We start from the raw sequence: 22,796 nt of genomic DNA, 5'->3' as shown, positions 1-22,796 counted from the left end.
ATGTTTTTCTTTTCTTGTGTCTAATTATTAAAACATTTGTGAAGAGTTTTTTAATACCTCTTTAATTTGGAGGTAATTTTTTAGTCATTCATACTTAATTAAGAGGCCTACTTAATGTATTTTCTCTGTTGTATTTTTTTAATTTAATACATTTTATTTGTATTTGTTTCATCAGGCCTTGTTTTAAAATATATCTTTCAATCATTTTATTTTAAGTTTATACAAGTTACACATTACTTCAAATTAGACAACAAAAACAAATGAATAATACACTATCTATCTATCTATCTATCTATCTATCTATCCAAATAAAAAACTACCTTTATTCTGAAATCACAAACCGGATGTGACGTCCGTTCCTCCGGCTAGCTTGATGCTGCAGCTAGAAGCCCCTGTAGCTCACTGGCTAAACGTGTAAACTCGACTAATTGGCTCTTTTAAACTACATTTGAGCGTTTTTGCGACACTCTGCTCGTCACCATGAGCTCCCGGGGGGCCGACACTGTCTCCTGAGGCCTCACGGCGTCGTGTCAGGATCTATCCTTCATTTTAAGTTTCTATTCTGTCTGCAGGAAACCCAGCAGTCGAGGTGGGTGAGTGTTTACTGCTGATGTTGCGATAAAGAAAGGGTCAAAAAGCAGCTTAAACCGGCCGTGGAGCCGCTGCTGTGGTCTATGAAGACTGAGGGTTCATGAATATGCTTTAGCGTCTCATTCTGCTGTGTTTGGCTTTATTTATCATGACAGTGCGGAATAAGTCATATGTATTATGTCGTGGTCGTCTAAGAGAGGAGTTTAGAAAGCACCCTGGTTTCATATGTTAAAGATAGATTATGCTTCAGCTCACGTTTATATTCACAAATATATGCCGATTATTCCCTTTAAAATAATCTCAGGCTCAGGGATTTAATGTATAGTGAAGAAAAGAAGCTCATTTGAGAAGCTGTTATTGAATAATAATGGATTATTTGTCCATTTACATTGATAGAGAGCATCGCAAATTATCTATTGTTTCACATTTACGTACATATAATATACAGTATATTTATTATTATTGAAGCCAGAAAGTTCTGTAAACACTTAAACTATATTTCTTTTGGTATTTATATATCTTGTTGTGTTAATTTATCTGGATTACCCAAGAGAGAGCTGGAAAGACTTCATTGTTTTTGTTGGATAAATTACTATTAAATCATATTTTACAAGTTAAAAAACTTTCTGAAGACTGGCAGATTCATTCAAATCAATGTGCAATAATTGTAATAATAAAAAAAAGGAACTGAAACCTATTTAAAAAATAGTCATTGTATTTGTTATTATAAAATATGATTAGTAATATTTATATGTTTTTATTTATATAACAAATATGTAACAATGTAATATGATTATTGAAGGTAATCCAGGTGGTCCAGGAGGAGGAGAGAACCTCCATCACTTCATCCTGCCCTCCGTCCTGCTTGGAGGTCTCGCCTCAGACCTGCAGACCCGGAGGCGGGATGGACCCTCTGGGCGCTCGCTCCCAGTTCGTGGACATCCAGACTCTCCCCACGTGGCAGCAGCAGCTGGACGAGGACACAAAGCCGGACCAGAACCAGGAACAGAACCAGGAACAGAACCAAGACCAGAGCCAGGACCAGAGCCAGAGTCTGCAGGACTTCCCCTCGCCGTTCCCCTTCAGACCGGACATCAACCGCAAGATCATCCTCTTGTGAGTCACTTTGTGTTTCCTCATGTCGCTGCTTCAAGTCCACTATAGAGGACCAAGTTCTCTTAAAGGGACACACGCATAAACCACCAAACCCTAAAGCTACTGGGAGGAGCTTGCACCTGGTCTCAGTGTAGTCCTGGTCCTCTATAGTCTCAGTGTAGTCCTGGTCCTCTATAGTCTCAGTGTAGTCCTGGTCCTCTATAGTCTCAGTGTAGTCCTGGTCCTCTATAGTCTCAGTGTAGTCCTGGTCCTCTTAAGTCCTCCATCAGTAACCAGACCACCAGAGAGAAGACGTTCTGGTTCTGTAAATAAGCTCATATTGTGATTTATATCTGATTTAATTTGTCCGTCCTGACTGATGTTTCAGTCTTTGATGAAACCACAATTCCTCTTTTCATTCAGAATAATTAGATTTGCTGTTTATATTACTGAAAGCCCCTCCCCCCCCTCATGAATCCTCTTTGTGGGTCACATGACGCAGCTGTGTTCTGGTTCTGGTTCCAGACGTGTTGCTTTGTGTCGAGAGGAAACGCAACGAGAACAAAGATGGCGGACGAGCGGCTCGTTGACGTTTTGTCTTCACAGATCTCAACCGAGCTCAGACAGAACAAAACGTAGCAAATGAATATAAATGTGCTATGAAGCTATTTACTAAATGAGCAGTATCTATTGGGTGGAACCTCTGAAAGCGTTGAAGCGTAACGTGACTCAACAGCTTTTCATGGAAGAACATTTAAAGCTACTTTGTTGCCTCGAGTGCATTTCTTTCTTTTTTTTTGTTGCAACATTTCAAAAGTTTGCTTCATGTTCTCTTGACATCGAATAGAAGCTGCACTTCCAGCTTCTGGTGTAGTGTTCGTTACACCGTATGCATAACTGGAGGTGGAGGAGGAACGTGCTGTCACGCAGCCGCGTGAGGAGAATTCATAACCTTCATATTTAGAGCGATGAAGATGCTGATGAAGTTCTGGCAGCACTGAGAGTCTTTATTAACTGAAAAGTGATGACGAGGAGGAGACGAAGCCTCTTGCCGCTGGGTCCTAGCTGCTGAACTTGTGACTAAATGCTAACCACACACACACACACACACACACACACACACACACACACACACACACACACACACACACACACACACACACACACACACACACACACACACACACACACTGCCTCATTGTTCTTTTACAAAGGAACCCCAGAGGGCTGCAGGGTGAAGTGCAAATAAGCTTTATTTATTTTACTTTGGTGTGTGTGTGTGTGTGTGTGTGTGTGTGTGTGTGTGTGTGTGTGTGTGTGTGTGTGTGCGTGTGTGTGTGTGTGCATGCGCATGCTCTGACACGAGACACGACTTAAATGATCCAGTTTTGGCTGGAATTTGGTAATTTACTGCAATAAATGCTGAAGTAGTTTCTGAAACATTAATACAAATATAAAACCTTTTTTTTTCTAAAATCAAATAATTTCATTAATTAAAAGTGAGGCTTTGCATCAACAAAACAATTATAAAGATTTTTTTATATATATATATATATATATATATATATATATATATATATATATATATATATATATAATCAGATTGATGAAGATTTAAGAAAGAGAAAACAGGGAATAATCACAAGAAACACAATCATTAAAACAGGATGGACACATTAAAGAATAACCAGGAATTAAAAAGAATCATGAAACATAGACAGTGAATCTTTAAGCAGCGTCTGGACAAGGTTGAGGCGGCTTTGCCCTCCGCTCTGTCTGAAAGGAGCGCCGTGCCTGAAGGTCAGTGACCTGATCACATGACCAGAGGCCCGAGGTTAACTTCCATGTCTCTTCTTCTTCTTCTTCTCCTCTCTGCAGCTGCGGTGACGTGGCGCTGCTGAACTGCACGGCCGTCGTGAACACCAGCAACGAGTCGCTGAACGACAAGAACCCCGTGTCCGACAGCGTGCACCTGCAGGCGGGGCCCGAGCTGCGGGACGAGCTGCTCAAGCTCAAAGGTGCGGCGTTAGCTTCTGCCTGCAAGTTTGCGTTTATTCACATTTGATGCATTTGTTCACTGCAAATGTTTCCGTTTGTTTTTCTTTGCGTTCATCTTATTTCTGCCACTTTGCTCGTGTGCAGGATGCCGGACCGGCGAGGCCAAGCTGACCAAAGGCTTCAGCCTGGCGGCGCGCTTCATCGTGCACACGGTCGGCCCCAAGTACAAACCCAAGTACCGCACGGCGGCCGAGAGCTCGCTGTTCAGCTGCTACCGGAACACCATGCAGCTGGCCGCGTAAGATGTCCAAGTGTTTGAGGCTATTCTGCCTCCATGACCTCATGTCCAGACGTTTGAGGCTATTCTGCCTCCATGACCTCAAGTCCAGACGTTTGAGGCTATTGTTTGAGGCCATGACGTGATCAAATCTATCAAAAAGTTTACAATTTAATATATTTTTTCTATAACATGAGCACTTTTATAAGTTGGTAGGCGAAGTCGTCTCTGGAGGTTCGGTCGCTGGTGTGAACGTTAACGGTGCTGAAGTTGTTGTTGTTGTTGTTTCTCCTCAGAGAGCAGTCGATGGCGTCCGTTGGCCTCTGTGTGGTGACCACGGCCAAGAGGGGCTACCCGCTGGAGGACGCTACACACATCGCCTTCAGTGAGACACACAACACACACACAGCTTTTTGCTTTTTATTCGTACAGAGCCATATATTATACTTTTTTTTGGTTCCAAGACACTTGTGTTTGAGTATGTGGAACTAAAAAAGAGAGGTCAATAAATTATACATGCAGAGGCACACACACACACACAAATACACACGTCTATACGCTATATTTAGAATATTTTCTACTGACAGGCCGACCTTTCTGACAAGTTACTGGCGCCGTTATCTGCGTTCTCTTTAACGACACCAGACTCCATTGGATAAAACAGTAATTTTACCTCACTTGTAACGCAGCAGCTGTTGGTCGACTGCTGCCTTGGTCAGTTAGTTAGTTAGTGTCATTGTGTGACTTCTGGTGTTTTAAAGGGTTAGTTTGGATACCAAAATCACACGATAACACAACCTAACTAACTGGTTGAGGCAGCGACGGCGCAGCATGTCTTCTGTTCTGCAGCTTTTAAATTACTGTTTTTCTCAATGGAGTCTGGTGAGGTTGAAGGCGGCATATGTGACGGTTTCAGTTCCTACCGAATACGTCCTAAACTATCAATTTAAGTAGTTTATCAAATGCATACACATAAATAATTACATTATGTGTGTTTGTGTGATTACAGGAACAGTACGCAGGTTCCTGGAGAATCACGGAAACAGTCTGGAGGCCGTGGTGTTCGCCGTGTCGGACACAGAGGAGGTGTGTGTTGATCTCCGTCTCCCTCATGCTGTCCAGTGTGACGATATATTTGTGCATTAATATGAATGTGTGTGTTCTCTCAGCCGGTGTACAGGAAGCTGCTGCCTCTGTACTACCCTCGCTCTGAGGAAGAGGAGAAGGTCTCTCTTCCTCTCATCCCGGCCGACATCGGCAACACCGAGGGGGAACCCGTCGTCCCAGAGAGGCAGATCCGCATCGCCGAGAAACCAGGAACCCTGGAAGGTACGCAGACCTTTTCTTTTATACCCATATTTATATATACACACACATACGTACATACATACACACACAGTGTGAGTCGGGTCTAGCTTTACCACAGCTCTGGTGTCTGACACAAACCCGTTAAAGCCGGTTAAAGGTCCAGCTGTCGTCCGTCTGTCTGTCTGTAGATGACTCTGAGGAGGAGAGTCTGAAGTCGGATCTGGGTCAGGTGGGGAACCACGCCTTCGCCAGGATGGAGGGCGACGTGGACAAACAGCGCAAACAGATCCTGCAGGGCCAGATGTCGGAGGCGGCCATCTTGAAACAACACCAGAGGAAGTGAGAGTCCAAAAAAAACAAATCCTAAAGTCTATTCTGTGTCTCCTGTATTCCTGTATACTACAGATGCATGTCCAATCTATGTCATGTGTGTGTGTGTGTGTGTGTGTGTGCGTGTGCGTGTGCATGTGTGTGTGTGGTCATCTCCTGCAGTTACGGTCGATGGCTGTGTCGGGCGAGAGCAGAGGACCTGTCGGACGTCGCTGCACTGAAAGCTTTGTATCAAACCGGTGCGTGTTACGAAAAGGAAAATGTGTGCGTGTGTGCGTTTGTGTAAGTGTGTGTGCGATACTTCAATCTGTTAAATGACTTTCCTCCGCATCATTGAAGACAACATGGTGAGAAACAACCAGTAAGTGTCTTTGTTTCGTTGCTTCGCTCCGTCTCAGCTGTGTCAAGCTGCAGTTCAGTTCGCGGCCAGCAGGGGGCGATGTTGTGCAACAGTTTAGCTCCCTGTGGGTTTGGTTGGAGGTCAGATTGCTCGTGACCTCAGATGGAAAATGAAGGAAAGACACGACAAATAAAAACATGTCTGTGTTTGCATGAATATTCAAAGTTAAGTTTATCTTTTATTGAACTTATTACATTGAACTTAAATAACTCAATTTAATCAGAAGTGAAGTTTAACGTTTGAAACACAGAAAGCATCTCAAGTGAAACCAGTAAAGTGAAACCAGTGGAGTGAAACCAGTAGAGTGAAACCAGTGCAGTGAGAACAGGAGGAGTAATGGTTTTACTGAAACTTTGTTTCATGTTTGTTGCAATATGGCAAAAAGTGATAACGGAGATATTTGCAAATTTATTTAAGCTGCAACTAAAGTTGTTGTTTTTTTTAACATTCACACACGTACACACTTCTATATCAGAGACTTTACTCTTTTTTCACAAATGTTTTCATTTTTATTCCCATAACATTTTTTATTTCTTCATGAATTTTAATATATTTTATAAAACGTCTGAATACTGGAGGAGAGAAAGTCTGTCACAAGTTCTCAGAGACGTCTTTAAATGTCTCGTATCGTCCCCCAACGGCCCGAAACCCAAATATGTTAAATTCACAACAACAACAACAACAACAACCTCAAAGCAAAAAAACAGACAATGCTCACTGTTGAGAAGCTGCAACAAACAAAATAATTATTAAGATTCAGAACATTGTTCATATAAACAGGTACGACAACGCCACCTACAGGAAGTCCAACTAATGTGTGTGTGCGTGTGCGTGTGTGTGTGCGTGTGTGTGTGTGTGTGTGTGTGTGTGTGTGTGTGTGTGTCTTTAGGTGTGGACATGTGTGGCCGCACCGTGATGGTGTTGGTCGGTCGGAACATCCCAGTGACCCTCATCGACATCGAAAAGGTAACGCAACAGGATTTCAAAATAAAAGACTTTTTATTGACGGTGTGCGTGTGTGTGTGTGTGTGTGTGTGTGTGTGTGTGTGTGTGTGTGTGTGTGTGTGTGTGTCATGGTCACATATTTTCTTTTTTTTTAATATTTTGGGTGAAGTTTTGGTAGATTGTGAATTTTAAAAAAAGTTACAAAAAAGAGAAAATTTTACACTTTTTTTACAATTTTTTTTTTTTTAATTATTTTTATAATATATAAAATAATTCTGTATTTTTTAAAGTTTTACATTATTTTGGGTGAAGTTTTCGTAGATCGCGAAAAATTCACAACACTTTTCTTTTAGTGTCCAGGATTGTGGAGAATCCTGGACTGTGTGTTGAAACTGGTTTCCTGTGTTTGTGGCGCAGGCGCTGCTGTACTTCATCCACGTCATGGACCACATCACCGTGAAGGAGTACGTGATGGTTTACTTCCACACGCTGACCGGAGAGCACAACCACCTGGACGCCGACTTCCTCAAGAACCTCTACGACATCGTGGACGCCAAGTGAGTCGTTACGACGAGCCGCCGCTCTGAGAGCAGCGTCCTCTTTTTCCCATCAACCCCTTTTCTTACTGAGATACAGGCAACATGTGAGGAACACGTTTTAGTGGTGGGAGAAGACTGAAGAGAGTTAAACCTACTGACCACCAGGGGGCGACTCCTCTGGTTGTATAGAAGTCAATGCTTCATGTGTTAAAGCTGCATTCTCTCTCCTGAACACCAGGGGGCGACTCCTCTGGTTGTATAGAAGTCAATGCTTCATGTGTTAAAGCCGCATTCTCTCTCCTGACCACCAGGGGGCGACTCCTCTGGTTGTATAGAAGTCTATGCTTCATGTGTTAAAGCTGCGTTCTCTCTCCTGAACACCAGGGGGCGACTCCTCTGGTTGTATAGAAGTCTATGCTTCATGTGTTAAAGCCGCATTCTCTCTCCTGACCACCAGGGGGCGACTCTTCTGGTTGTATAGAAGTCTATGCTTCACGTCTTAAAGCTGCATTCTCTCTCCTGACCACCAGGGGGCGACTCCTCTGGTTGTATAGGAGTCTATAAAAGTGACTCTACTTCTCTCTTGATGTATTCCCTCAGTAAACATTGTAAACATGACTTTATGTCTCTAGTTTCTAGTCTTCTTCTATACAGCATGATGTTCATTTAGTACATTATGGTCTGTTGGAGTCAAACAGATCTCCTCCGTCTCTTCTTCTTTGCACTTCTCGTACTCGTAGAACACGAGTTACACCTTTAGTTATTACTTCTTTGTATTGCTGGTTAACACTGGATGGGGCAGAAAGTCAGATAATCTAAACCTTCCGCCACGTGAGAACTCATATTTTCTCATTGTCCCGTAATTGGACGTGTCATTTTGGATCGAAGCGACACAACATGCTGTCAATGGACCGTTAAATGTGATTACTTTGATGTCGAGTATCATGCAGCATTAGCTTGAGTTCCCATTGTTGCTCCTCTCAGGAGCCACACACAGCGATTGATTGAGAGAGACTGTGTTGCTCTGTTTCTCTCGTCTCCCTCCTGTAGTGCAGCTTTAATGTTCTGCACTGTGTGTTCTGGGTTCTCAGTCATTTGGTTGATTTCATGCCGCGTCGCCGCACTTTAATGTCCAGAGTTGCGTATCGAACATAAACCGTTGAGGAAAAGGTCCCGACAGCTCACTGCCGTCTTCTTTTCTCAAGAGCCCGTTTTTAAAATGGTCTTTTCCAGGCCTGGAAAAGTCCTTGAAAACATAAAATTCATTCATAAAATACATTCATTTGAGTCATTTAAGGTTCACTGTATGCTTTGAATCCTCATTGTTAGTTTAAATACTACATTTTATCACTTTTTACTGTTTACACACACATTTCACACAATGTTTGCTCATGAACATTTGGTTTAAAGTCTTAGACTTTTGGTAAACTCTGGGCAAAGTCATTGAATTTTGTTGAAAAGTCTTGGAAATGTGGTTCAAGTCATGGAAATTTGGTGAAAAGTTTTGGAAATTTGGTTTAAAGTCTTGGAAATATGGTTTAAAGTCTTGGAAATATGGTTTAAAGTCTTGGAAATGTGGTTTAAAGTCATGGAAATGTGGTTTAAAGTCATGGAAATGTGGTTTTAAAGTCATGGAAATGTGGTTTATAGTCTTGGAAATTTGGTTAAAAGTCTTGGAAATTTGCTTTAAAGTCTTAGACATTTAGTAAAGTCTGGGCAAAGTCATTGAAATTTGGTTAAAAGTCTTGGAAATTTGGTTTTGAGTCTTGGAAATTCTGTTTAATTTGGTGTGTATGTGTGTGTTTCTTTTGGGGGAGAATCTGGCGGCCATATTGGGAATAGGAAACCCGGACTTGGCCCGCGTGTTTACAGGATGATGTATCGGCTGCGACTCGACCTTCATCAGATGCTTAAAAGGAGTTTTATTTAAAAGCAGATTCTCTGGACACGATGTTTAAGTTTATTCTTTATTAAGTTGAAGAAAGAGGCTCATCGCAACGAAGAAGTGACGACAACGACACAGAGACAGTTATTTATTACGGGGCAAGTTGTTGCAGTTCAAAGGAGAAAGAGAGCAACTTACAACTAAATCGAGAACCAAGAATATTAATAAATAAATAAAAACATCTCCACGCAGGGCCAAGTGGAGGAAACGGTCACAACGCAGTGAATCATACCAACAAAGAAGTTGATTATTCGATAAAGAGTCAAAATTAAACATTTATTTCCGCTATGATAAGTTCAAAATGAAGGATCAAACGGATAAAAAATAACATTTTTTAAATAATATACTTTTTTCCATTTTGACTACCTGCTCATGACCTCTTGTTTCCTTTCCTCTCCTCCCTCTTTTTCTTATCCATCCTCTCTTCCTCCCACCCTCTTCTTCTCTTCTCAGTCACATGACTGTTGGTCCTGTTTTTTCTCTGAGGATCAAAGCATTTGATGTTTTTTTACCGACCTCCTGCAAACAGTTTATTCTGCGATTTTAATGAAATGTCATGGCGGGTGCATTAGTCACAGATGATGTGTTCAAAGTCTGTAAAGGAAAAAAAAAGAGTTGTAAATCCAGTAATAATGTCTGTTCTTACAGCTTTGGACTTTAAATTCTCTTCAAACCCGCCGGTGCTCTTTGGGGTTTGAGGGTTTAAACTGAATGTGAATCACAAGCAGACGGTCGTATCTCACTCTGGACTCGATGCTCGATGGAGCCGAGAGTCGTTCATTTAGACAAAAACTTTAACAAAAGATTCCTCTTCGTCTGAAAGCCGACATCCGGATGACGATCTGTCTGCCAGCTTTGAATCAAACGCCCGACAGATGCCGGGACCTAAAGCAGAGATCTCTCTCAAGGAGCTTCAAAAGATTGTTTCCCTTGTTTTATGTAAAGACCCTGAATAGACTTCTATACAGCCAGAGGAGTCACCCCTGGTGGTCAGGCGTGAGAATGCAGCTTCAACACATGAAGGAAATACTTCTATACAACCAGAGGAGTCGCCCCCTGGTGGTCAGGAGAGAGAATGCAGCTTTAACACATGAAGGAAATACTTCTATACAACCAGAGGAGTCGCCCCCTGGTGGTCAGGAGAGAGAATGCAGCTTTAACACATGAAGCATAGACTTCTATACAACCAGAGGAGTCGCCCCCTGGTGGTCAGGAGAGAGAATGCAGCTTTAACACATGAAGCATAGACTTCTATACAACCAGAGGAGTCGCCCCCTGGTGGTCAGGAGAGAGAATGCAGCTTTAACACATGAAGCATAGACTTCTATACAACCAGAGGAGTCGCCCCCTGGTGGTCAGGAGAGAGAATGCAGCTTCAACACATGAAGCATAGACTTCTATACAACCAGAGGAGTCGCCCCCTGGTGGTCAGGAGAGAGAATGCAGCTTTAACACATGAAGCATAGACTTCTATACAACCAGAGGAGTCGCCCCCTGGTGGTCAGGAGAGAGAATGCAGCTTCAACACATGAAGCATAGACTTCTATACAACCAGAGGAGTCGCCCCCTGGTGGTCAGGAGAGAGAATGCAGCTTGAACACGTCAGGTCGTCCACACAGAGTCAGCGTTGCGTCTCTCTGCTCGCATCCCGCTGGAGGTTCTCCATCGATGAGCGCTTTCGTTTCCTTGAAGGGATCCACGTCCTCCAGATTAAAACCAGTTGTTTAGAGTTACACGAGGCATCCAGAGTGGAAACCACAGCTTTTCTAATAATAGTGTTCTTCAGCGCAGCGTGCATCGGGCTGAATTGCAAAAAAAATCATGGAAAATGGTTTTACAGGCAAGAAAGAGAAGCTGTCATGTGATCAGATTGGTTTAAACATTCTTCCTGTTCAATGAGGCGTCGTAATGTTATATTTATATCTTTTAATAAATCATGTGAAGCATGATTATTGTGCAGCACCATCCAACATCAACAAAACCAAAAATACAAAAGTAGGATAAACTGTCATAGTTTTGGAAAAAAGTATTACATTTATACTTTTCTGGAGATAAACTCCAGGTCTTCATGGATTAAAACCTTTCTGGTATTTTTAATAGTAAGCCCAATCAAATGTGTTTCATGTGTGAAGGAAGCTGCTTTACTTGTGTTTCATGTCATTTTTATTTAAAATAAACTAAAATACCAAATGCTGTTGGAAGGAAAGAAAGTATATTATTTCTGCTTCTCTAAACGATGTGATCACAATCTTATCGAGTTTAATTTAAAAAGAAAAGGTGTAATCATGTCCTAAAACAACTGGAAACTGAGTTTTCTTTTGTGCATTTATGAGGAAACTAGTCATTAACTTAGTATTTTTGTTGTGTATTTATAAGGAAACTGGGAATTAATTTAGTATTTTGTTGTGTATTTATAAGGAAACTAGGAATTAATTTAGTATTTTGTTGTGTATTTATGATGAAACTCGGAAATCATGTAGTATTTTTCTAACGTACTGAAAGAGAAGCTCAGTAACCACAACCCAACACACTTCCTGTGTCGGTGGGAAACTCCATGCAGTCATTACGCACCTTTCAACCGCCGGCGCTTATTCATCACCTGCTGAATCGGTTCATTCAGTTGGTTTTGCCGCACCTTTCTTAACCTTTTTTTATCTGGAAATCACAGTTCATGAAGCCATCGAGACTTTAAAAAACAAAGGAGCAAATCCTTGACAACTTCGGTCGCACAGTGGGGATTTACACAGAATACAAAGATGTGAATGAAAACACCTTCGCTCAACTTCCTCCTTTCAATCGGAGGAGGGAAACCCCGTTTACCCGTGACTCATCTCAGAGAGTCGCAGCTCGTTTAGTGCTAATCGCCTTTTAAATGTCACTCCGACTGTACAGCCTCTGAGCAGCTTTTGAGTCGGGGTAACACATGAAGCATAGACTTCTATACAACCACAGGAGTCACCCCCTGGTGGTCAGGAGAGAGAATGCAGCTCACATGTTTAAAATATAAATAATGGAACTTTAAACTTGTTATTTAGTAACACATGAAGCATTGACTTCTATACAACCAGAGGAGTCCCCTCTGGTGGTCAGGAGAGAGAATGCAGCTTTAACACATGAAGCATAGACTTCTATACAACCAGAGGAGTCGCCCCCTGGTGGTCAGGAGAGAGAATGCAGCTTTAACACATGAAGCATAGACTTCTATACAACCAGAGGAGTCGCCCCCTGGTGGTCAGGAGAGAGAATGCAGCTTTAACACATGAAGCATATACTTCTATACAACCAGAGGAGTCGCCCCCTGGTGGTCAGGAGAGAGAATGCAGCTTTAACACATGAAGCATATACTTCTATACAACCAGAGGAGTCTCCCCCTGGTGGTCAGGAGAGAGAATGCAGCTTCAACACATGAAGCATAGACTTCTATACAACCAGAGGAGTCTCCCCCTGGTGGTCAGGAGAGAGAATGCAGCTTTAACACATGAAGCATAGACTTCTATACAACCAGAGGCGTTCCAAATCTTTGAACAAATCACACTTTAGACTGCAGAGAGCTTAAGTTGGAACAGACTAACTCAACATGTAAAACCTAGTTTTATTGTTGTAATTCAATAATAAAAACGTTTACACGTTTCTGGACTGTTCTTTCTCGTCATGCGAGAACTTTGAATCAGTTCATTCTGGGGCATTTTCTTTATTTCTTTAAATCTGTTACAAGAAAAAAAAACTGCCCGAGAGCTACACTGGGAATCGAACCCTTTCCTCGGGTACACGTTGTTCTCTGCGAGCAGCACGAGGGTCTGTTTCAGATCACGTTCACGGCTCACATTGCACACAAACACAATGTTAATCTGTAAACCTTATTAAAGGGCCGGCAGTTTATTCTCCCCCCAACTTGGAAGTCCTTTTCCTCCGAGCAGTGACCGCTCTTTTGGCGGCGACCGAGACGAAGCCACCGCTAAACCCCCTCCCCCCTCCCACCGGGCCTTTTGCACGTCCGGCACGTTCGACCCGTCGAGCTATTGATTCGCTGCAGATGCATCCGGGCGACCGAAACCAGAAGACTGAAGCCAGCACATGAACACACACCGCACAAGTTTCCAAAACTTTGTCTGGCTCAGTGAGGATCTGTTGACTACTTTCTCCAGGAGACGGATGAGGTTGATCTTCATTGTTGTCTCCTGGGGGGAGGGAGGGGTCCTGTGCTGGACCAGAACCCTCCATGCTGGACCAGAACCCTCCATGCTGGACCAGAACCCTCCATGCTGGACCGGAGCACGAGCCCCACGTCATGGTTTAGCACTCCGGAGTTAGTTTGTCAGCTCAGAGATCCAGTTTCTCCCACTCAAAGTCGACTGTTTTGTGTTATACCAACAGATGCAGCCAGACCACCACTGTGTGTGTGTGTGTCTGTGTGTGTGTGTGGGCCATGACAATGCAAACCGTTGCGTGTTATTGTCAAGAGTACTGACATGACGCGAGCTGCCAAGTCTCCAGGAACAACCGTGCCGAGTTGATTATCGATGACCTCGTGCCGATTTTTGAAAATAGCCGAACATTTGGATCGCGAGTCGCAGTTTAGGTTACTTCAGGTTTGTCGTCGTCCCAGTTCAGGTCCGGTGAATCCCAACTGGCGAACCTTTCCTTCCCATCTCCAGAACAAGAGGGTGGGCTGAGCGTGCGCTCCCAATTATTATGTTTTTACCGGTTTTGATTGGCTTCTACAGCTTTTGGAGACCTCCGGATTTGAACCTCTGCCGTCGATGTGGTTTTCCTGCTCCGGTGGGCAGAGGGCCGGCCGCTTGCACTGTGGCGGTTTGCACCCGAGGGTGAAGTGTCTGGGAAAGGGGGTCCAGCTCTGAGTTCATGGTGCTCTGCCAGGGGTCTTGACTGGCTTGCATTGGGGCGCCATCTGTAGGTCTTTGGGCCACTAAAAAGTCCGTGAACGGAGAGCTTTTCCCGGAGGCGACGCTCTTCATGTGCCGGCCTTTTCCTCACCTCTGGCAACGTGAGCTCATGCCATGAGATCATGGAGACGGGTGACTCCAATTTAGTTTCCTTTTTGAACACATCTGTCTCAATATAGAACGTTACAGAAACATCGGTGGAGAACATTTAATACGGCACATGTTGATGTCATTTTGTGGGTGATGCTGGCCATAAGGATCCATGGATATCCGATTATTACTTATTGCTTATTACTTACAATACAGAGAACCAGATTGTTGGTATATTCTGACATCATGGCAGCAGTGGATGAGAAGTCCGGCAAGCTTTAAACCTCAAATAATTAGAAATAGCCCTGAATGTCTTTTCTAATTTTGATCCCGCGAAGATAAATATAACTTTTAGAGATCCTTGTTTGCTGATCATTGATGAATGATATTGGCAGATGCATCCTTTCATTGTTGATTTTTTGATCAGGTTTTGGCTAAAATATTTGTTTCTCATCAATTTATTGTTGTTTTTGGGTCTTTCCATTGCATTTGTTGACTATACTGACACATCCTGGGCCTGCTGGAGCTCTCGCCTCGCGGTGGAAGTCACATTTTAATTTATTTATCCGGGCACAAACATCACAACCGGCTGGTCTTCATTGTGCAGCAGACGAGCGGGCGATGTGCAGAGCGAACGTCAAACTTCACAGTGTTCTCCTCGCCTGTCAGGAAGCTGTAAAACAAAGATCCACGCTGCAAAAGCGATGAGTTGTCAATGGAAGAGCACCATGGCGTCGTTTTAAAGCAGTGAAAAACAAGTCTTTACTCATTAAATTTGTACAGATGTCCTGTTTAGAACTGAAACAGTGACTGTTTCAGAGCGCTGTGAGGACTTCCTAGTGTTTATAGGTTTGTGGAAAATGTTGCTGGTGGATCTGACTGTGCAGAGGTTTTTTTTGGGGGGGAGGGATGTCTCACCTTTTATAGGTGGAAAGAAACCCCCACAGTGACCTCACACATCAGAGGATTAATCATTGTCTGTCCATCTTTGTCCTTGTTCTTCTTCTGAGTCCTTCCTCGCTGTGACGTGTTCTCTCCCTCTGAAGCTTTCTGTTTCTCGTGTTGCAGGTTCAAGAAGAATCTGAAGGCCTTTTACTTTGTGCATCCGACGTTTCGCTCCAAGGTAAGCGAGGACGTCTCGTCTGTTTCGGTTGGTCTTTGCAGCCTCAGAACTTACACTCTTGTTCCCACTTTCGGTCCGTACGCTATTAAATTCTTTATTCCAGTAACGTAAGCAATAAACGAATTTGGGGAACATTCAGGGTTCAGCCTCAAATCCCATTTGAGGACATTTTTATTGACGTTGTACCAAAACATCCAGAAGCACTTCCACTCACCTGGTGGTCATGAGAGAGAATGCAGCTTTAACACATGAAACATACTTCTATACAACCAGAGGAGTCGCCCTCTGGTGGTCAGGAGAGAGAATGCAGCTCTAACACATGAAGCATAGACTTCTATACAACCAGAGTAGTCACCCCCTGGTGGTCAGGAGAGAGAATGCAGCTTTAACACATGAAGCATAGACTTCTATACAACCAGAGGAGTCGCCCTCTGGTGGTCAGGAGAGGGAATGCAGCTCTAACACATGAAGCATAGACTTCTATACAACCAGAGGAGTCGCCCCCTGGTGGTCAGGAGAGAGAATGCAGCTTTAACACATGAAGCATAGACTTCTATACAACCAGAGGAGTCGCCCCCTGGTGGTCAGGAGAGAGAATGCAGCTTTAACACATGAAGCATAGACTTCTATACAACCAGAGGAGTCGCCCCCTGGTGGTCAGGAGAGAGAATGCAGAGAGAATTGTAGTGAATGTGTTCCTCGTTACTTCAACGTAGTGAACAGTGAATGCTTCGTGCAGAAAAGCACCGCCGCCCTAAACAAGTTGAACGTTGCTCCAGATGCAAAACTCTAAAACGTGTAAATATTATTTTTGTGATTTTCAAAGAATGATTCTTTGAGAGAAGGCTGCGCCCTCCAGTTTATATCCATTACTTACTGTTTACTGGAATCGCAGCACTCGGGATCATTAAAGGTTCATCAGGATTAATCTACTTCTGTTGTTTACTTTATTAAGTTGTGTTCAGTTTTTAACCAGGATGCCAATTAGAAATGATGACGTGTCCCTTTCCTTCTTCTTCTTCTTCTTCTTCTTCTTCTTCTTCTTCTTCTTCTTCTTCTTCTTCTTCTTCTCTCCTAACCTTCTTCTTCTTCTTCTTCTTCTTCTTCTTCTTCTTCTCTCCTAACCTTCTTCTTCTTCTTCTTCTCTCCTAACCTTCTTCTTCTTCTTCTTCTTCTTCTTCTTCTTCTTCTTCTTCTTCTTCTTCTCTCCTAACCTTTTTCTTCTTTCCTCCTAATCTTCTCCTCCTCCTCTTCCTTCTTCTTCTTCTCCTCCTTCTTCTCCTCCTCTTCCTCATTCCAGGTCTCGACGTGGTTCTTCACCACCTTCAGCGTGTCGGGGATGAAGGACAAGGTGCGTTACCTGGACAACCTGCAGCAGCTCTTCACCTGCATGCGGCCCGAGCAGATCGACATCCCTCCGTTCGTCCTGGACTACGACGCTCGGGTAAAAATCATCTACAACCGTCTCACTATAGGACTGTGAAGTAAAGACTTCTATACAACCAGAGGAGAAGTTTTCAGACACAGAAGCAGAGGGGTGTGTATTTATATTTAGTGTTTCCAATCAGTCTTCATACTTTGCTCTGGCTCTTTGTGCTTTAATGGAAACTAAACCTCTCTCAGATTTATAATCTAAACACAGAAACGTGTTTTTTATTCTGAGTTCTTTTCAATGAGGACTAAACGACCGTTCATTTATCTCCACTTCTTCCCGCCGATGTAAACCAGAGAAGGAAGGAAACGGACAACAATCAGCTAACGACTTGTTTATTTTGCCTTTGTGTGCAATTTTCCAGGAACGTAATCTATAAATCATTCGGCCTCCACGTTCAATTTGAGTGAGATTGTCCAGAAATTTGGGCTCTGGCGTGAAGACGGTTGAATGAACTCACGAGTATCGATAGCTTTGGTTTAACGAGGCTTCGTATCCTCGTCGAAAACGTTGCAGTGCGACTCTTCTGAATTCGGCGCCGTCAGCTCGCCGCGGCGGCCGTGAAGTTTCACTAAATCCTCAGTGAGATTTGACTTTGTGAGGAGAACTTCTTAACAAACACATCTCAGTGCCCCTCCGGGCTCGTGGGAGTCTAAAAAAGCAAAAAGGATCACGCTACACACATAACTATGGACTTCTATACAACCAGAGGAGTCGCCCCCTGGTGGTCAGGAGAGAGAATGCAGCTTTACCACATGAAGCATAGACTTCTATACAACCAGAGGAGTCCCCCCCTGGTGGTCAGGAGAGAGAATGCAGCGTCAACACATGAAGCATAGACTTCTATACAACCAGTCCCAGCATGCATCTGTAAGACAATCTGTGACTAAAAATCCTTTTTAAAACACCCCTAAGCTTTGTTTTATTGTGACTTATATATCTAAATATTTCATAGTTTAAATATAAATAGTATAAAAGTGATTTTCTTTTTGAAAATACGAATTTTTTTCACCAAAGAATTCTGAAAAAATATATATAAAATAACACAAGTATTTGAACTACTTGACGTGGTGGACGTTGAGAGCGCCCCCGTGTGGAGGAAACAGGACTCTGCTTGTTTGGTCTTCCTGATGATCGGCCGGCGTCTGAGTCGTGTTGAACGCGTCTCGTCCTCTGGGTTCTTTCTGCGTGAGGATTCAGGAAGTATCGGGTCCAGTTGACGGGAAACTCGTTGCGTGTTTCATTTTTTGGGGCTCGCTCTTGTCGGGTTTCACGCATTTTCAAACATCGGGAGCCGTTTACAGTCGAGCGTTGGCGGCGGCTCAAAAGCCCCGTCCAGGAGCGTCGGCGTGTCGTTGCGTTGGCGCGTTATTCGCTTTGGGGAAACGCCCGTCACCACAGAGACGTGACGCCGCTTTGAAATAAATTCATTTGAGTCGGTTGGACGGCACACGGGCACGAATGGAAACCATGTTTTAGACCTTTAGAACAGTTGTTTTTGGGGGGGATTATTTTTTTTGGTACATTTTCTTTTACATATTTGGGGCAGTTCTATTTAATATTAATCCAAGTTTTTTCCTGTGATCATTACATAAGTAAATGAACTTGTATATTTACCAGTGGCGGGCCTTCAGGGTGCAGCTCGGCTTTCTCTGCTGACCTCAACAGAATCACAAAGTGATAGCTATTTTATAATATAATTTAATGTTTAATCAAAAGTTATATCTATGTTATAATGTAATTGATTTTCACCACCGGGTTTTTAGGATCTACTTTTGGTTTACTTTCTTACAATGTCCTGTTTATGATTCAGATTATTAGATCTTGATAACACGAGCTCAACCGAGCTTTTCAGGTTCTCCATTTTACTGTTTTTGTTCCCTCGCGTTGTGTTTTTTGGCTCCTGGCAGCTGCAAAAACTCTACCTGCTCACCACCGAACAGCAGACGGACAAAGCTGTCGACTAGCTGCTGAACAAACCGCAGCGTCCAGCAGCTAGGAGCCGTTTCATTCTGAGTCGGTGGAGACCAAAAACGGAGCTAAAAGACAATTGCGATCATTGGCTTCCTCAGAATTTTTGTTTTTTTTTGTTTCAGGTTTTCGACTTACCAAGTTTACTCCTGTGAACATTACATTGTTACTCCTTTAGCGCTGTAAAACAGAGCTAAAGGTTATACCAGCAGGTTTAGGATCTACTTTGTCTGTTGCTTTACGTGTCATACACTATTCATTCAACTGGAATATGTGGAAGTAAAATATCAAAATTGTTGTATTAGATTGAAGTTGTGATAATGTTTGTATACCGTTACTTTAAGGCATGTTGTTAGCAGTGTGTTTATTGATAATTTCATTAACTAACCCATCAGCAACGCACCAGTCAGTAAAAAAATATTCAAATAAAAAAATACAATTCAGCCATTTTTACCAAACTTTTTTGCACTTTTTAAAAATGTACTTGTTGCTTGATATAATACTATTATGATGTTATCCATATTGAGTACTACATGCTCATTGCAGTAATATAGTAAAATAAACCTGGTCTGGTTTGCTCGTATCATCAGATCCTGACAACCAGCATGAAGAAAAGTTATTTGTTGTTTGTTTTGTCTCATAAAGGCTTCAAATTTGGATTTCTAAGATATTTGGAATGTAAGGTGAACGATGGATATATATATATATATATATATATATATATATATATATATATATATATATATATAGATAGATAGATAGATAGATAGATAGATAGATAGATAGATATAGATTCTACCGAAAGGTTTTCCTCTTTCATAATATCCATTCTGGTTGACTTCTTAGTCGATGTCACATCCATCATAGTCAATGATCAACCTGCTGGAGACTCATCATGTCACTGCTGTGACATTTCAGTGAGGCATCGAGGGGCACGGTGCTCCTGCACTGCACACAGAGAGACGTCCACATGTTGAGTAACAGCAGAAGATACTGAGCTCAGCTAAAGTCAAATGGATTCTTAGCAAGTCAGCGTTATTTATACTGTTGTGTCTGATGTCTCTGGATCTGGTTTATGTACTTCAATGCATCATTTTTATAAGATTATCATGTGTTTCACCTCTAAAAACAAACAGGTTTCAGCTGGGTGACGATGTATTTTCCAGCTGATCCAAAAGGTTTTTAAAGAGTTTATTTATCTGAAGAAGTTTCTCAACGTTAAGGAAATACTTCAGTCCATCTCAAACATTCAACACATAATGTTTACATCTGAGGTGTAGTACAGTAAAAAGTGCAATATGTACATCTGAAATATAGTATAGTAAAAAGTACTATATGTACCTCTAAGGCGTAGTGGAGTAAAAAGTACAATAGATAGTAGAAAATAGCTTAAAAAAAGCACAAATACCTCAAAATTGTGTTTTCATATAATATTTTAAATGAGGCGTCTTTGCCAACACGACGCGTTCAAAGACCGTCGGAAAGATGAAACCTTAACGTTATTGACGATTTCTTTTGTAAAGGCGACGGTTTAAAAGACTTCCGTCACCAAACTGCGTGCGAACGCTTTTGTACGGCGTTGTTGTTTGCCAAGTGCCAAAAAGTCCATAGTTTATAAGTAGTATTAGTATGTATTTTGTACACATTTATGTATCACCTCAACGTTCCTTTCTCCTCCGTCTCCAGATGAACGGGCCGTACCATCGCTCCCAGCCCTCCAGCCTGTGACGGGAGGCGTGACGAGGTGCCGTCGGCCCGTCGAGTGGAAGCCGTGTATGGGACGTCTTGTGACCCGTGGGGCCCTGAACGCATCACCGCCTCCTTCAAGGGCTCCGAACCATCTTCCTTCTGTGTCCGTCCCCAGCCGGAGGGACGAAATATACAAAGAGTTGCGCTCTCTCCGTCGCCACAGACTATTTGTGGATCTGCTCGTGGTTCTTCGTGGATTATGCCTTTTCACTCAGATTTCCTACTCGGCAGTTTCCTCAAACATCCTCTGAATATGAAGTTTTCATGTCGATTCTGGCAGTTTTCGGCGCGTGGGCGTATCAAACGTCTTCGCCAATTTGTCTGACTTTGAAATGAATAAATACATAAATAAATAAATGCTGGAGTAAGTTAACGTCCGTCTGTCTGGCGCTCGACGCCGGACGGGAGGGAAGTTTCACTCGATCCAAATCTAGAAATTCCCACGTTCGCACGTCTCCGTGGTCACAATCGGTAAAAAAAAACGTTAGCTCAACTTTTATGTCTCAAAGTTTATCCATTTAGGAACTTAAATTAATACTTTTTTTATGTTTATCTACTTATTTGCTTTCTTTCCCTGATTTCGATGAGAAAATGTATCCCGCTCTCGTGAAGCCACGTCCAGAAGAATGTTAGCTTAGCTTAGCTTCGCTTAGCATTAAGACTGGATGCCTTTTCTTACACGAAGAAGAGAAAGCGTGTTAGCTCGTGAGCTGTAAATGCGTCTTCTCTTTCGAACAGAGCCGGTAGCTTCGTGTTCACAGATGTAACAGCGGTACCTCTCTTCCCGTCGGATTTTTGGCTGGAGAGCAAAGCAACAGATTTCAACAAAACGTTGAACTTATCGTCTTTAAAGCCACACAAACTGTTTTTGGCGGGAAAATGTTTCAAGGATCGTCGATGTGCTGCTGCTCTGTTTGCATTTTCTGTCGTCTGAGTTTTGTAATTTCTTTTCTGTCACTAATGTTGTAAAAAAGTTATCACTAAAAACACTTCACGGATCAGCCGAGCAACAGGAAATGTATCTGCAGTCTGTTTTATATTGTTACGAGTTATGAGTTTGAATGCCTTTTTGGTTTTGGTTGCACAAAGATACCTTTAATTTAGGACGTGGGAACTTTATACATTAAGCAATGAAGTTATTAATTCAAATAAATCAATACATTAATCTAAATATATGAAAATCAATCAAAGATGTCTGGTCTGTGTAAAGAGACTGAGCTGTTGTTAAATCATCCTACAACTGGAAGCTACTTCCTGTCTGCAACTTTACAACCTTTATGTCCATTAATGTTTTAAGGGTACAGTTCACTCCGATAATCTGAAAATACAAAAAGTCAAGGAGTGAACTGTCCCTTTAAGGCTTAAAGGGACAGTTCACCATTTGCTTGTGGCTCATCTGTTTGGCGGGTTATCCTTGTTTTTGGTATGGTTTACTTTACAGTTTGCAAAAATCAAATGTACTGAACTAAACTTTTAAAACATTCCTGAGATTGCGTTACATTTTTTAAGCAGTAACTATGCAGCCGACCCCGTCTGTCTGTACCCTGAGACCTAACACAATATATATAGATATATAGACATAGATATATATATAGATATATAGACATAGATATATATATATATATATATATATATATATATATATATATATATATATATATATATATATAGACATATATATACACACATCTGCACATCTTTAGATCCTTAAGATGTTTCACTCACAATGGAAGCTGTCATACTCAAACGTTAATCAACCAATTGTCTTTCAATGTTTGTTTTTTTCTAGAAACGAACAGCAGGGTGAGTCGAGTCCAAGTCGAGTTGCATTTGACGCGAGTGGATTTTCTTACTTTGTGCTTTTACAAAAAAAAATAAAGATTTAGAAATGTATATGACAATGAATTGTTAAAACTGCAGCTGTGGATTAGTAAATAAAATTTTGAAAAAAACATGAGTTAGATGACACAATCCGAACTGTGATTATGTCAAAATGCATTAAAATGATGAGCCAAACTTTGACTTTCTGGAAATGTATATTATCTTTCTTTTTTATATGATTTCAAGATTTATAGTACGGTTACTGTTTTTTTAATATA

The 22,796-nt window shown here is 42.1% G+C and overlaps 1 protein-coding gene across 2 annotated transcripts; it reads left to right on the top strand.

Moving 5' to 3' along the window:
- The first annotated feature begins 393 nt into the window (after positions 1-393).
- On the top strand, positions 394-22,187 carry gdap2 (ganglioside induced differentiation associated protein 2). 2 transcript variants are annotated; one of them, XM_068573267.1, is made up of 14 exons: positions 394-589; positions 1,394-1,707; positions 3,565-3,704; positions 3,829-3,982; positions 4,258-4,346; positions 4,971-5,047; positions 5,131-5,290; positions 5,458-5,608; positions 5,762-5,838; positions 6,889-6,965; positions 7,362-7,501; positions 15,491-15,545; positions 16,846-16,989; positions 20,635-22,187. In XM_068573267.1, exons 2-14 carry the CDS (start codon positions 1,496-1,498, stop codon positions 20,674-20,676), a joined length of 1,518 nt encoding a protein of 505 aa, XP_068429368.1. In that variant the 5' UTR covers positions 394-589; positions 1,394-1,495; the 3' UTR covers positions 20,677-22,187. The 2 variants fall into 2 exon arrangements, with proteins under 2 accessions (XP_068429368.1, XP_068429369.1); XM_068573268.1 differs by having other exon boundaries at positions 394-593.
- Positions 22,188-22,796: the final 609 nt, after the last annotated feature.

The sequence above is a fragment of the Clinocottus analis genome, unplaced genomic scaffold (genome assembly GCF_023055335.1).
Source record: "Clinocottus analis isolate CAN_PGR_092001 unplaced genomic scaffold, fCliAna1.0.p SCAF_12, whole genome shotgun sequence".
NCBI classification, from domain to species: Eukaryota; Metazoa; Chordata; class Actinopteri; order Perciformes; family Cottidae; genus Clinocottus; species Clinocottus analis.
The sequence above is the reverse complement of the archived record's forward strand: the minus strand, read 5'-3'. Positions and strand labels throughout refer to the sequence as shown.